The sequence below is a fragment of the Athene noctua genome, chromosome 6 (assembly GCF_965140245.1).
Source record: "Athene noctua chromosome 6, bAthNoc1.hap1.1, whole genome shotgun sequence".
Lineage (NCBI taxonomy): Eukaryota > Metazoa > Chordata > Aves > Strigiformes > Strigidae > Athene > Athene noctua.
In genome coordinates, this window is record NC_134042.1 from 10,968,274 (window position 1) to 10,983,726 (window position 15,453).

The 15,453-nt window shown below is 39.3% G+C and overlaps 1 protein-coding gene across 5 annotated transcripts in view; it reads right to left on the reverse strand.

Moving 5' to 3' along the window:
• Positions 1 to 983: 983 nt before the first annotated feature.
• The window catches only part of INO80 (INO80 complex ATPase subunit), a 69,887-nt gene continuing 55,417 nt past the window's right edge, over positions 984 to 15,453 (reverse strand). For all 5 annotated transcript variants that reach the window (XM_074909540.1, XM_074909541.1, XM_074909542.1 and 2 more), the window contains 9 exons: positions 14,896 to 14,990; positions 10,146 to 10,218; positions 8,336 to 8,494; positions 7,568 to 7,670; positions 6,922 to 7,010; positions 5,928 to 6,083; positions 4,676 to 4,835; positions 3,641 to 3,859; positions 984 to 3,016 (listed from right to left, as the gene is read on the reverse strand). In XM_074909540.1, coding sequence (XP_074765641.1) covers positions 2,799 to 3,016; positions 3,641 to 3,859; positions 4,676 to 4,835; positions 5,928 to 6,083; positions 6,922 to 7,010; positions 7,568 to 7,670; positions 8,336 to 8,494; positions 10,146 to 10,218; positions 14,896 to 14,990 — 1,272 coding nt within the window. In that variant the 3' untranslated portion in view covers positions 984 to 2,798. The remainder of the gene's footprint in view (positions 3,017 to 3,640; positions 3,860 to 4,675; positions 4,836 to 5,927; positions 6,084 to 6,921; positions 7,011 to 7,567; positions 7,671 to 8,335; positions 8,495 to 10,145; positions 10,219 to 14,895; positions 14,991 to 15,453) is intronic.

A 15,453-nucleotide genomic window follows, 5' to 3' on the forward strand; every position in this document is an offset into this window, starting at 1 on the left:
CAGTGGGCATGTCCATTCTACTCATTACACAGAAGCGTTCCCCACAGTGTTGATCACAAAACAACCTCCACCCTCCTTAAAAAAAATTCCCAGTCTTTGTCTTTCTAGCACTACTTCCTTCCCCAAATCAAGAAATTTGAATGGATCAGCTATCACATGAATTCCTCCTAATTCCTTGTGATTAGTATCACAGAATCTCAATTCTTCTATGATGAATAATACAAAGAACGCACGTGTTTAAATTTAACTTTTTACAGAAATTGAACTGGATACAATCTAGCCGTTCAACAATAGATCCTCCTGAACACATTAGCCTGACGCAAGTTTTGCAAGCAGATAGGCTACCACTACTTTTGCCACAACTTGTGATGTCATGTGGTATTTCTTTCTGAAGATTAAATGACTTTAAATACATTTTTGTATTATCAGTTTTAAAAATATCAATATTTAATCTTCCAAAAGTATAGCATGCAACAGTACATACTACATTTTTGCAATCTTTTCAAGTTACAAATTTTTTTTTTCTCTCCACTTTGGATTATAAATTGATACGACTGTCCAGCAGTTTGAAAATCAAGACCATGCATAAAATAGTCCTTTCCACTCCCACTGAAAAAAAGAAACAAAAAACTGTAGAATATGATGTCCCAGAACAATCAACTGTATTGAATTCAACCACCATTGTTCGAGTAGTATGTAATTACGCATATTATACTTGCTTCTGCTTTCTTGTGATCTGCTGCATACCTACTCCAAAATAGATTATGAGATAATCAGTGAACACAGACACGTGGTAAGGGTACAGTTGTAACTGAAAAAGGTTACAAACGTGCTACTTGGAAGAGCGTAGACACTCTAGAGCATTACACTGAGCAGCATATGTCTCTAGATGCATTTCCAGATGCACACCCTCCACGCTCTCTTCCCTAATCCTCTCATTCATACAGCTATATGCATAAAAAACACAAAGACACTGATTTACATAAAATTATCTCACTCCATTTTATTTAAGATTTTCTTCTCCAGTTAGTAAAAGAAAGATGTGTCTCTCTTTATACATATGTACAAGTTCAGTTATAAAAATAGACAGCACATTCAAAGAGAAAAAAAGGCTTGGCATTTGTCTGATTCCCTCTAAATATCATATATACATGTGAATAGGAGGGGAAGGGGGAAGTCTTCATGAGTTAATTAAACACCACCTCCCCCTCAATTATCCCCTGCAAATCTGTTTAAAAATCAATCTAACTAAGCTCAGTTCTGCTATTTTCAGGTGTGCAAATTAGAGGCAGAGCCAACAGGAAGCACTCGCTCCACACTGTAGGACGCCAGGCAAAGGATTTGGGGTTGGAAAAAAATTATAATAATAAAAAAAAAAAGTCATCTTTCGCTGTTACAGCCCAGATCTGCAACTCAACTTGCTTCTCTCTCAAGGGATGAAAGTGCCCCGGCAGAACAGCCTTTTAATTCCATGTGTCAGACAGAAGAACTGCCCCACACCTAAATCTCAGTGCAATGCAGACAACGCTTACAGCAAAGCAAGGGGCTACGGGGGGGGTTGTGCATCGGCATCGGGGAAGGAGCAACCAGAGAATGAGAACACAGACGGGCACTGGCAGCGCTGCCTTCTGTCAGCCTTACGGGACACGGCCACTGGTATCTGCACACTGCAGTGAACTCAACCAAGCTAGTATGTGTGATGGTCACAAAGATGAAGGGAAAACACACTGGAAGAACAGTCAATGGATGGTTGGGATACGAGACAATTTTTTTTCCCAGGATTTGGCTGGAAGAGGGAATGGCACAGTTCTCTCTCTCTCTCAGGACTGTTTTTTGTTGCTCCCCTCGCAGCACTGCAAGCTGCAGAACCACACTCTGCTACGGCACAGCGAGAGGAGCAGCCGCAAACTCTTCCACGGCACTTCAGCTTTCCCTCTTCGTGCTATTTGTACAAATTACAGCCTTATTTTGTTTCTAAGCTTTTAAGAGCTCTGCACACCTCAGAAGTGAGACAAATTGTTCTGAACACAGCGAGCATTCCTGCTGATAACTCCAAAATGGAAACCAAACCACTGGCCTGTGGTTTCTTCCTCTGCATGAAGCAGAGGCAGTGCTGCTGCTCTCACCAGGCCTGCCAGCACTCTGTTCTGCAGCTCTGAACCTCTTCCTAACAAATGGTGCGGAAAAGAGTCCATTCCCTGGAAACCACCTGAGACGCCTTCCTTTGCATTTCAAATCTTTAAAGAACCCAGAGGCTCATGCTAGAAGAATCCAAGATTTTTTTTTTGATCGCACATCATCTTCAGCTTAGCTTCCAATTACCCCAGCACGTACACTGACCAGCTGCCAGTAGGGAAATGTCTTGTGACTCTACAGGATACTCCTGGGGTTCAGATACTGATTTCATAGGATAAAGCTAACTCTGGGTTCCACCTCAAGCCACAAGAGAGAAAGTATAGTGGTGTGACTTCAAGCACACGCAGCTGCAGGATATTGCATGGAGTAGCTGGATGCCTTCATGGGAATCTTTGTCAGATGCGTCAATAAAACACAAGCTGACACTCTCCCAGTAACCCCAGACTCCCTTCCCTCCTTCTTGCAGTGTCTGCAAAGATAGTTTTTTTGGAATACACATAATCAAAGTGCTCACATAAACCACCCATTCCCATTGTGCTTTGATTTTCTTTTCACACACGTGCTAGACAGTAGCAAGGCATTTGTTTGCATGCCTCCAACTGGCAGGGTGGTCTACTCTGAAAGCCAACACAGTTCAGACAAGCTTTGGGGGTTCAAAATTACTACCGACCACCTGAGGTGTGGGCACCTTTGCTTTGCTTCCGAATTGAAGTTTCTGAAATGAGACTGCTGGTCAGGTTTAAGCTTTTGGGGGTCCCACAAACACTGTTTCCTTTGCTCAAAGGGGAGCTCAGGGGAGAAGAGGCGCTTGAAGGTCCAAAGTCTGCAAGTCCAGAAGGCCGAATAATTGCTGTTTGTAGAGGGCTACTTGCAGACATGCCTAGTAATGGAAAAAAGAATCAAATTCCATGTGAGCATAATATTCCACTTGTGGCTCTTCAACAACAAACAATGTACTAACAATCAGTCCTAACACCATCCTGTATTCAATATGATTTACAAGAGTTTAATGAAGAGGCATGTCCTTAAGATACAAAACACCCCGCAGTTATACCCTGGGCCACCTTCAGCTTGTGTAAAGCTGAAACTCTATCACCACCAGTTTAGCAGATTTTGGGACCCAATGCTGTAACTTCATTGCTGTTAACGACAGCAATGCAGGAAAGCCACAGCCATACCCATGGGCAAAACAACGATATCCGATTTGTTGGGACACCAAAATAAAAAACAAAGAGGAAAAATATATGGTATGAGATTAACAGAAAGGGCAGACAAAACTTCTGCAGGACTAGCCTCTCAAGGGCATCCGCAGTGAAACCAGCTATCCTCTCACACCACTACCACATCACATTGTGTACTGCCTGATCTCAGAATATAATGGACAAGCAATACTAACAATACAACGCTTTGTATCTATTTTTTGACAGGCTGTAAACAACAATCCCCCAAACTCATGGGGTTGGTTCTGCTCTGGGCAGCGTGCTGCCCCCCCTTCCGCACATACCTTTAGAGACGTTGTACCCGTAGGCTGCATACGCCGCTGCAGAGGCTGCTGCTGCCCCCGCTTTGGCACCTGCCATTGCAGCTGCACTCCCCGCTATTGATTTCCGGCTTCTGGCTTTCCCAGTGCCGCCTTTTGATCCACTGCCCGAACCTTTAGGACGACCCCGGCTTCGACCTGATTGGCCTCTCCCAGTGAGAGGTGTATCTTGCATTGAAACACCTTAACAAGAAAAGAATGTTAAAACAATAACTGCTATAGTATTTCAGGAGACTCACAAATGAATACAGCATCCTAACGACCTACCATTTACATGAATACCTTTCCTATTAACTGATGCTTTTCATTTACATTAATACAGACACTGTTAGCAAGCAGTGGTCCCATGAAAAGAAATCATGTATAGAAAACTTCACTCTTCATTAACCACACCTTATTAACTCCAACTACTTGTCATTATTATTATGAATCCAATCCACAAACAGGTGGAAGATTCTATGTTCTACTTCAGGATGAAGCATTTTCTTATTTGAAGATAAGATAGGAAGTTTCTTCCATTTGCTGGTCCTAAAGAAACTTGTCAAGAACTATGGCTGTGCTTATTTCAGTGTAGAAAACCATGGTATTTAAAAATATTTGCTGTTGTTTAAAATTACAGCCACTCCAATCACGGATTTGAAATAGACAACTGATTATTAGGCCAACAGCAAATTCAAGGAAAAGTTTAGAGATTAATAGTTCTGTGGTTGTCTGTAATTTGGTAATATGCACCTAACAGAACGCACCTCTAACACAGGAACAAATGACAAAACTTTTTAAGAATAACTAACACAGGAAAGAGGAAAGTGAGGTGAACGACAGACTATAAACATATTTCCTATCAAATCAGAAGTAGTTTCACAATGAAAAGGCAATTTCTTTCCCCAAATCTTGCCAACCATGCATATACTCTGGTTAAAATACAGAAAAGGTATCACCTAGCCATACAGAGTCAATGTTTAATAAATATTAGTAGTAAGTCAAGGCAAAAGTACTGACCGTTCATGGTATCTGAAACCGAGCCAGTAATGGAAGCAGGAGAGTTTGTTGCCCTCGACTGAGGTGCCGAAGAAGCTGGATCATCCACAATCACAAGCATATCGCTACTGCTCTCATCGGGAGGGATAGAGCCCATATGTAATTCACTGCTAATGGATATCTAAACATGACAGAGAACAAAGCCGTTCACTTCTCAGGTTCGGAAAGGGAGGGGTACAAACATAGGAAGATCTTTAAAAGACATACAACCACAAGTAATTTACTGGTACTTGTTCTGTTCTCTCTCCTTTTCTCTATGTGAGACTAGCAGCATGATACGTGATCTGCCTAATCATACCACATGCTCTATTTACATGCTGAGCAGCAGTAAAGACCTCCAGGAGCTACTTAATTTCAATTAATGAAAATAGATGTTAAGAAGCAGGAGACTAATGGTCTCAGCAGAGATTTAGGAAAACTGCTGTTCAACTGTGCATCTTCAACTGTAAGAGAGAAAACAATAGGATTCTTAACCTAATACTACTGCTACTAAAAATCTTGGTCAATAGGGGAACAACACAACATAGGAATCTTAATCAAGACAGCACAGAACAAAATATATTTGCTGCCAAAACCAATTTGCAATTCTTTACAAAAAGAGGAAGGAAAATAAGATGTGTGCCACTGAGAATTTACAATTTAAATTCCAGAGAAAAAAACCCACACTAATTCAGAATCAGAAGCAAGCAGAGACGGAGATGTAGATGAGACTAGCAAGGAGTACTTACAAAGAAACTGAACGTCAAGGAGCTGTTTGAGGGATACTGTATGGTTCAGGAGCAGAAAGAGACTGTTCTTGCTATGGAAGGTATTGGTATGGAAGAAGGCACACAGTTATAAATGTGAGCATGACAAAGGCAGGAAAAAGGGAGAAGAAAGTAGGAAGAAAGTAAGTGGGACTGCAGGCAGGAATGGAAAAATTTCAGGGGCTGAAAGGGAGGAGAGACAAGGCATGAACTCACTGTAAGAAAGGGAGGCAGAGAGCAAAGAGGGGAATAATGGAAAGTCCAATAACATAAGGAGCTGTAAGGCAGCTTATTAGTAGCTGTTGTTTTCAGTAAATTATTTTAATTTCTATGGTTCACCTTTAAGACATCTCACTTCCCCACATACTCAAAGTTCTATACTAGCTAAAATAATAGGAAACAAGAATCCTACAAGATGTAAGGCCACAATCAAACAGTATCTATTTTAAAGCAGCAGTGAGTCCTACCTCACTGAAAGGGCTGGGCATGGCAGAGTCTACACTAATGAAGGAGTCGTCCCCATCAGCAGACAGGTTGGAGTTATCAGCTGAGGGAACAAATGGGATCACAAGGTTCATGCCCTCTTTCTTTCTCTTCCCATCCAATTCGTCTTCCTTCTTCTTCTGAAATAAATAAAACAATACCAGGAATGAAAAAAGATGATAAAACAGAAGAAAGGGAATAAGCAACTCAGAATCTTAACATCTAATGCAGTATTATAACTCAAGGAATGCCATGCCCAGAATTTCCCCGAACAAGTTTTTGAAGGACACAGTAACAGGTTCTTTAAAGGCTCCTTCTTTAGATTTTTAAGTAGGGTTTGGTATTTTTTCTTCCTAAAATAGCTGGAATGATGGAGAATTACTCTTACAGAATTATTTTGGTTTCCATGGCCTTTTAGAGTGAGCTTGAAATTCTTCACCATTACACAAAATTCCAGTTAATTAATGCAAAGTCTCCCTGTCACAAGAATTCATAATTTTCATAAACTAGTTTTAATTATCTTTTTAAAACAAACTGATCTTCCTATGTTTCACAGAAGCCACACAGCTATATGGGTTTTATCTCTTTTTGGTGCTTTGTTTACACTCCCTTTTGTCCTTGCAGAACAAAATCTCGATTAAGTCACCATTTTTTATGTCACGGAACAATCAGTTGATCATTTTATTTTTTTCAAGCACAAGTCCTCAAATTGCTGTCTGTAGACTACTGGTGATCTACAGTCTTGTTTGGATGTGCGGTACTTATATCGTACTTAAATACAGATAACTATGCATTGGGTATTTTGTAATATCCTTCTTCTGTGTAAGGAAGTGCCATAGACTGATGTTCAATGGTAAGGGGAAGAAGGCTTTACTTGTTAGACTGCTTTTGCATAAAATGTTTCCACACTGCATAATAGTGAGCCTGAGCTCTTCCGGCTCTATCACTGACACAGACAGCCTCTTTGCATCAAAGTACCTTTTCAGCGTATTTTTCCCTTTTACGTTTACGTTCCTTCACACGATTTGTTTCTTCTTGCTGTCGCTTCTCTTCTTGACGCTGACGCACTGCGAGAAAAGAAATACAAAGTTGTCACCACTGGAAAGATTTCATACCTTTTGTGAATCTTACAAGAAATTCTAGTTCTAACAGAACTGTGAAGAAAAGTCAGCCGTAGTAAAACTAAATCACATTGAAAATGCTACTTATTAAAACTATTTGTATCCAAATCGCTAAAAAGTCTTATGTTGCTTGAAAGAAGAATTTAACTATAAAAACCTATACCTCTAATACAGCTTCAAAAGTATACAGCATTTTTACTAATACTTTTCTTGTCATGACCTACATAAATCTTGATAAAGCTTTGTCATTCAGCAACAATATAATGATCCTGAATGAGTGCCAATAAAAACTTTATCACATCATCATGTCTCTCTTGCACAACTTCATCTTTCAGCTCAGCAGTGATATGAAACCAGCTTGTACTAACAAGAGTTGGCAATACAAAAAGAGCCAGGAAACAGAAGTTGTTATCAGCAATACATGTGTTTGTAGAGATAAAAACACAGATTTCATAAGCTGAAGTAGAAGATGGGGAGAATGCTGCAACATGAATTTCACATACATTTCTTTTCTAGTTCCTCATCATCCAGCAGAAGGCTGACCACCTCTTTTGGCTTCAAGGTGTCAGGTTTGAAATTGCCACCTGAAATCACCATTCGTTGGATCTAGAAGGAAAAAAACCAAGAAAGAAAAAAAGGAAAAATTACTCAAAGCAGCCATGAACCATTCTCACTACTCTTCAGTGAAAGTCAGCCAAAAAAAGATGCCAGCGCATCTGTGTAAGCCAGAATTGACTCAACTTCGCTATCATACCAAAGTTAGTGGCAAAATTTCAGGGAAGGTTTATTAAGAGTATAATTAAGGGTATAAAATATGAGAAGCAACTGAGCTAAAAAGCAGAAAACTGCCATCCCTTTTGCAAAGTTGCACTTCTTCTAAAGCACCATGTAACAAACAACGTACGATAACGGTATTAATATGCTGCTGAACAAAAAGCAAATACAGCAGTACTCCTGTCAGGTATAAAATATCAGTCCAATTTTTCAAGTAATCTGCACAGAGGATTATGCAGATGCATGGGGTTGTTGTGGCCTAAGTGCAGGACCTGAGTAGTTTCATTGCATCATAAGGAATAGTTTTCATGAAGTCATAGTGTAAATAATTAGCGTCTTCCTAGTCCGTATAATGCAGCTGTAATGTTGCTGTGTGAGGGACAGAGATTTGTTTATCTGTCTCCCTGCAGATGCTTTTCCTGTTTCTTTACTCATTTTGATATGTGTTTTCTGATACTTCTGTAACTTCTTGTTCCAGACGATTTCTTTATTCCTACCTCACTCTTTTCTTTAGCCCTCTGTAAGATGCGCTCCTCAATGGTGCCTTTACATATCAACCGGTACACAGTGACTTGTTTTGTTTGACCCAGCCTGTGTGCCCGGTCCATGGCTTGCTGGTCTACTGTTGGGTTCCAGTCACTGTCATAGAAAATTACCTGCAAAAGAACACCAGAACAGAAAGGATTAAATAAAACCATATGTTTAGAGCACCTGGTGATTGAACAAGCAAAAAATCCAACATGCTGATAAAAGTTCTGCTATACACCCACAGAATTACTGCCCCACTACAGGCTGTATTAACCTAGCTTTGCCTAGTCCTGTGTATTTTTTTCCATTGCATTTCAGATCAATTCAAACTAATTGACACTGAGAATGTTTCAACTTCCATAAAATGCCTTTAATATCTTCTTCAACAGATCTGCTTTAGAGGCACAAAATTCCTAAGTCTGTCACCACATTAAGTCACTATCATGTAATTAATTATAGGTTAACCACAACATGGAGCCATTTTAGTGTTTACCTTAAGAAGAAAAAGCCCATCAAATCAGAATTTCACATTTAAAGTAATACTCCAATTTTATTTTCTTTCAAACCTGGATAAAGTCTAGTCTGGTCTAACACTTCTAGTGCTTTTACTACAAAAACCTGAAATGCCACATTACATTCATATTGCCCTATCATTCCAACAGTACTTTGTGCACAGTAAGCATACAAAACCATTTAAAAAAATTTTAGACAGCAAAGTATTCAGAAAGTTGCAAAAACACAGAACTAAAAATGCTCATGTTAGGAGCCTGCAGAAGCATGCCTGTGCTTCCATCTGTTTATTTCCTCTGTTGAAGCAATTTCAATCAAGAGAACTTTTCAACCCTGGAAAGCCTCAGATACTTGCTTTCTTCTAATTTCTTTAAAGTGACAGCAAGATATGATGGGGTATTTAAAATAATAAATAAATTATGTAATATTTTTGATTCAGAGATCTTTGGCTTTGTGTGGCTAAGGATTACAGTCTGTCTTGGGGTCAAATGTGCATACACACAAGGTATTGGGTTAGATGCACAAGAATAGCTGTTATTGAAGAGATAAATGGTTCATGTAGGTCAGTATTCCTTCCCTAGTGATTAGTGGCAGCCGCTCCAGAGTGCAAATCCTTGCAATTCACCTAAATCAGAATGCCTTTACACCTTGGATGAGTAGGGAAGGAACTGATTTATCAGTCCTGACAAGCCAATATTCAACTACAAATCACTTTGTACTTTTAGAGGCATTGCTTCATTCTTCTGTGCACAGAAAAAAGGTACATGTCCTCCTGATTCATTTGCAACTGAACCTTAAGAGCAAAGAGTCATACACAAACCAGCATTCACTGTATGAAAGTGTCATTTGCATCTGTAGACACCTTCAGTCATGCAACTTCTTTCTAGACTCTGCTACTGAAGTATGTGGGGAGAAGGAAAATATTTCCAACTGTAACCAAAAACCGCGTACCAAGTGTCCAGTATTCTACAACTTTATCATCAAGATAATACTATATTGTAAATATGAGCGAAGTAAACAAGTTTATGAAATTTCACGATGTGAATGGCAGTACTAAAAAATGCTGACTAGCATGGCTAAAAGAGTGCCAGCTTTCACACAGAAAGACCAATTTTCCTACATAAATCATAAGGCTGGGAGGCAGGAGATGAGCATCTTGGGAAAAACTGCGGTTGGAGTCAGATGAGGCAGGAAAAGCAAAGAAATATTTATACTGAAACTTAAACATCTGATTTTTTATTCTCTATTACTTTACCAAACTTCACCTACCGTATCTGCAGCTGTAAGGTTAATGCCCAAGCCTCCAGCTCTTGTGCTTAAGAGGAACACAAAAATATCATTCCTGTAGAGGAAAGAGATCAAAAACATGCATGATGAACAAGGAATAACCACATAAGTAGTTTTTTTGGCCCATATAAAGTGATCAGGGTTATTTCCATTATTTGAACACTTCAGAACATTTTGTGCTGCTCATGGTCAAAAAAACTCCATATGAATGAGTGAGAGAAGTTAATCTACAAATCAGGACTGCCAGAACATGCAAACATTCAGTTTGCAATAGCAGCTTATTAATCTCTATCAAAACAAACTAGGGCTTGCTTATCTTGCCCTCATTGGAAATTAAGATTTCATATGGACAAAGAACAATTTATTGTTTCACAAAACTGATTGATGTTAAAAAAAATTTTTAAAAAAATCTTTCCTTAACAGTGCTCAATTGATAAAGAAACAAAAATAAATGTTGAAACTGTAGATGCAAGCTTTGTTCTAAATTCAGTGCTTTGAACAGAACAAACAACTCGGGGAGGAGGCAGGGGGGAGAATAATCTTAACACAAAGGCAAACTGGCAAATATAGAAGTACATGAGAAAAGGACAAGGGTCCACTGCCACAAACAGAAATCATTCAGTCTAAGAACTTCTCCACTCTAGTCCTAATTGCATTGCTGATTCACATTAAAAGTTCCAATCTCTTTTGTCCACTTTTCTTATCTGTAAAATGAGGATAAATTGATTACTCTCAAGATAGTAATATCATTCAGTTGTGATTTACCGTAAAGTGTTTCAAGGATGATTATGTAGACAGCACTAATGATGAGATATCACACAAAAGCAAGCAATTCATTTCACTCTAAAATTCCTTGAAACACAGTCTGTAAGTGAATGCCATTAATACTGTACAAATGCTGTCCTTTCCACCTAGGAGAATTTTCAGTTTGCTTTAACTGTATTAGATTTACGTTCCTCGGGATTCCTCAGACGCCCTAGCAGAATATGGATCATCACTCCACAAGACACTTCATGAAAGCCATCTCTGAACACCTCCTTGGGAGATCCACAAACCCTAATACAGTCATACTAGTCCCAAGGGTCAGACTTGCTGGCACCAGATTTAGGGTGCTGGCTGTTAAGAGAGACATGAGGCATCCCAAAACCTGACTGGAAATAATCCTCTAAGCCTAATAATCCTTTATATAACTGAGGAAGGTGGGGCACACTAGACAAGTACCTGTAACAGTGCATTAGGCTGTAGCTACCATTTGAGGAGGCAGACAAAATGGACAATGGTTATCGAGATTCAATGGCAGTTCTAACACTGTGCACGCAGAAGACAAAGGAGACGGGCCTATACATAGGATGACCAGTACTGATGACAACTCAAGTGGTGTGGTGGTGCAACTCCCCTCCTCCTCGAGCCATGGGCCAACCCAAGATGAACTGGAAAAGGTAGTGGATCAGAGCATTTGTGGCACCCCCTTAGCACACCTGGCTCCTGCCTTCCCTCCTGTCTGTGAACCGTAATGATAATCAATCATCTCCCAACAGCCCAGTACATCTGTACCTGGGTCATGGCCCAAAGGGGGTGACACCAGAACTTCAAGATCTAGCAAGTTCTAGGCCTGTGCAACTGGTAGAAAGTACCAGAATATTCTCTCCTCTGAGTTGAGCTGAAGTGGAAGAGTACTTGATAAAAGTCAATTACCTTAGACCCTATAATCAGTGATCCTAAGCAAGACCCTTTGAGCTCTCCTGGATCACAGCAGGCTGTGACCAGCATCCCCCCTGAGCTGGGATGCCTCTCAGGCACAGAATCATCAAGGTCTGAAGATTTTCTGCCCACAAACCTGATGAAAGGCCAGGGTGAAGCCAGACTTCTCGAGGCTCAGTTATGGCGTGTTGAGGAGTGCCTATGCATTGTGAGTACTGCTCCAGTCTCAAGAGGAGGGAAATTTTAACTACAGACTAGTCTCTTCCATCCAACTCTCCACCCATCTATGTGTTTGAATATGCACATTTGCCTCCATGAGTGTCACCAAATCCAAGTATTTTTGACTGTCTGCATGTGTATGTTTTGTGTTCATACATATATACTTTGATTTAGGGTACCATGTAGTAAGTTAGTATGAATCTTGTCATTCTCGAATCTGTAATTAAGTCCCTGTTTTAATTATAACGTATTCTACCAAATCACCTTGTTAATCTTTAAATAGGTGAATCATTAAGTGCTGTTAAAATTCAACCTTTTGATCCTCCTCATACCATTCATAAACCTTGAATTACTGCTAAATCATAACAGTGTCAAATATTTTAATCCGCAACAAGCAGTAACAGTGAAATGAGGATTTCTGTTTTAGGCTGTGAACCTCACTAGCGCCACTGAGGTGTCAGCAGTATTTAAAAGTGTTTAACACCATATGGATCTGTGAATAAGTTGACGCAAACAAAGCAGACAGTACCAGTTAAGGACTCCAAAGAGGTTCACATGCTGTACTTTGACAGTGACAGAGCAAAGCCCTCTGCTTAAGCAAAGACTCTGCATTGCCAATGTTCTTTTGGTACCACACTGTCTGTACACTAGTGCAAAATTAGTAATGCACCAGAAACTATTGTTGAATGAGCAGCACCGGACATTTCCTTCTTGACTAACTATGTGTAGGCACTCTGCCCTTGAAAGTCCACGCATCAAATCTAAAAGCTCTTTCTTGCCCTTCCTGGAGGAAGTCTAGGTGTACTGCAGGCTATTACGCACATGCTAGCACTACAAAACAAATGTAAAAAACTAAGGGCTTTGGAATCCATATCCTTGAAGGTCAAGCAGAACTATTTGCTCAGGACTCAAACTTCAAGACATTCACAAGTACCGGGCAAGGCTGTATCATAAAAACCAGACTCTCAAAGAACCCATTCTTTGGCCCAAGGTAAGATTTCACCATCCCCCTAAAGAAATTACCAATACACAACAGAAATGATTATGAAAACTATGAATTAACACACACCAAAAAAAGCACCAAGAACTCTAAAACTAGAAAGTTTTCTGGCAGTCCAAAATCTAAGAGTATAAAAATCCATCCAGAGCTATGGGCAGCTGGGAGGAACTGAAGCCAAGCTGTCAATCTCTCAACATTATCTTGCAGGTACAAAGCCAAAGGAGTTAGCAAGCGCCTGTTTGCAATGTAGGTAATCCTTGGCCAGGAAATCTTTTCACTCTTCTAACAATAGTGGAACGTGCATATAGACAGTCACCTTAACATCCAGCTGTGAAATGCTTCTGGAAATGCCATATGGGAAGGGAAGAAAGTGGACAGTGCCACAGACTACAGGAACAAATTATAATTCCATAGCTATATATTTGCAGCACCCTGCTAGGATATCCTGCAGGATAGTTTAGTCTCCATCAGGCTTTTTTTCCTGGAAATATTTCTCATAAGTAAATCATGTGTAAGAGGAACTCAGCTAACATTTTAATAGGAATTCTTGTTTAGACTGGCTGACCTAGATCTCAAAGGGATATCCTGCTGAAATGATTATTTTTCTTCAGTTGTTCTATTCATTAATAAAACCAAATTCTGTTCACTAAAAATTTCTCCATTTCTTTTAGTTAAAGAACCTTACAGGAAGAAGAGTCAAGATTCCAGGAGGACATCATAACCTGCAAGGAATCTGTTTCTGACACCTGGAAACATGGAGAAAAGTACTGCATGCTCCTCTCACTTCCAGTATTTGGCATACATTCTTTTCAAGTTTTATTGCTTTATATAAGACTCATCATTGCAACACAGTCCTTCACGTCTTTAAGCCTCATGAACCAGTGGCCTGACAGGCTGTATATGGCTTCCCCTCCTATCTTCAGCTATGAAGAGACCCAGCTACCTTGGGACCGCTAACACAAGGACTATTCTCTAGTCTAGAATGCTGCTTTCATCCTGCAATAAACATCAACAATCTATGAACCTAACTCCTCTGAAAAAGAAAAGTGACCTCCTTACAAGCTCACATCAACATCTGGGAAGGGTAACCTTACCTTGAACTACCATATCAAATTGACATCAAGCCATATTTCATGATTAAAAGGAAACTTAATAACCATAAATTCAATCATTATAAATAATGCACCCTAATGGAGACAAAGGTATACTAAAATATATTAACTTATAGTAAAATGACTACATAATCTTCTTTCTTGATGTGCTTGTAAAAATTACAAGAATCCAGTTTGTTTTACTAAATGAAATGGGTTAGTGTATCTTACTATCTAATAATATACCCATTTTATCGTATATTAGTTTAAGGTTTCTTAATATAACATGCTTAAATGGATTGTTTTGCAGAAAACTAGGTCACTTTCAAAGCTCTAGCATAGGCAACATTTTCAATCTCATCTTCAGAGTGTCAACTGTCAGAGCACATAATAACCAATAAACATTTGCTGCCTTTCTACTCAGCTTCTTTATAAGCAATAGCATATTTGGAAAGGCAAGAAGTACAATAGGTGGGTGCACTAAAACTCCTTCCAATACTGTTTCACAGATAAATTCCTAAATACAATTGCATTCAGTATCAACACCAGTGACTCCTGGTCAGCAAACCACCTAGAAACTTTTAGATAAATGAGGTCCATATGATATCAGAAAAGTGTTATTAAGTGACTAAGTGTAAATTTCATTTATTTCCATTACATCTTACACCAACTCTCTATGTACACACTATTTAGCACAGAAACACCTTGTAAAATACATTACCTGTTCTGAAAATCTGCTACCATGTCCCTTCGTTCAGAAATCTTAGAAGAACCATCCAATCTCATGTATGTATGTTTCCTGTAAACCATGTATTCCTGCAAAGAAAAAATAAAAGCAGAATTTCAATTTACCAAAAAAAATAAAAAAAAATCCCTAAATGTCATCAATGAATATGCTATAGGCAATCTTATGTAAGCAATACTTTATAATAGAAATTCAGAAATTAATCTACTCAATCATGTCGGGTTTTGCATTTCACATAGGAGAGAAATAATGTAGCTCAGAGTTGGGGATGCATTTGCTGCACTGCAGACAATGTTATGGTACTGTGCCTTTTTCTGTAAACAAATAGGTAAATAAAATCACTAAAATAGGAAGTTTGTTTTCACAAAGACTAAATTTTTACTAAATCCTGAGCTTTCACTGTGTACGAGAACCTTTCCTAACAAACCAATTGTATCTGCTCCCTGATGATTTCAAACCCTGACTAGTGGTTTTAGAAACCCAGTACTCTACACTAGTGTCTGTCCAGGCTTTATCTCACCTAGTAAAGAGCCC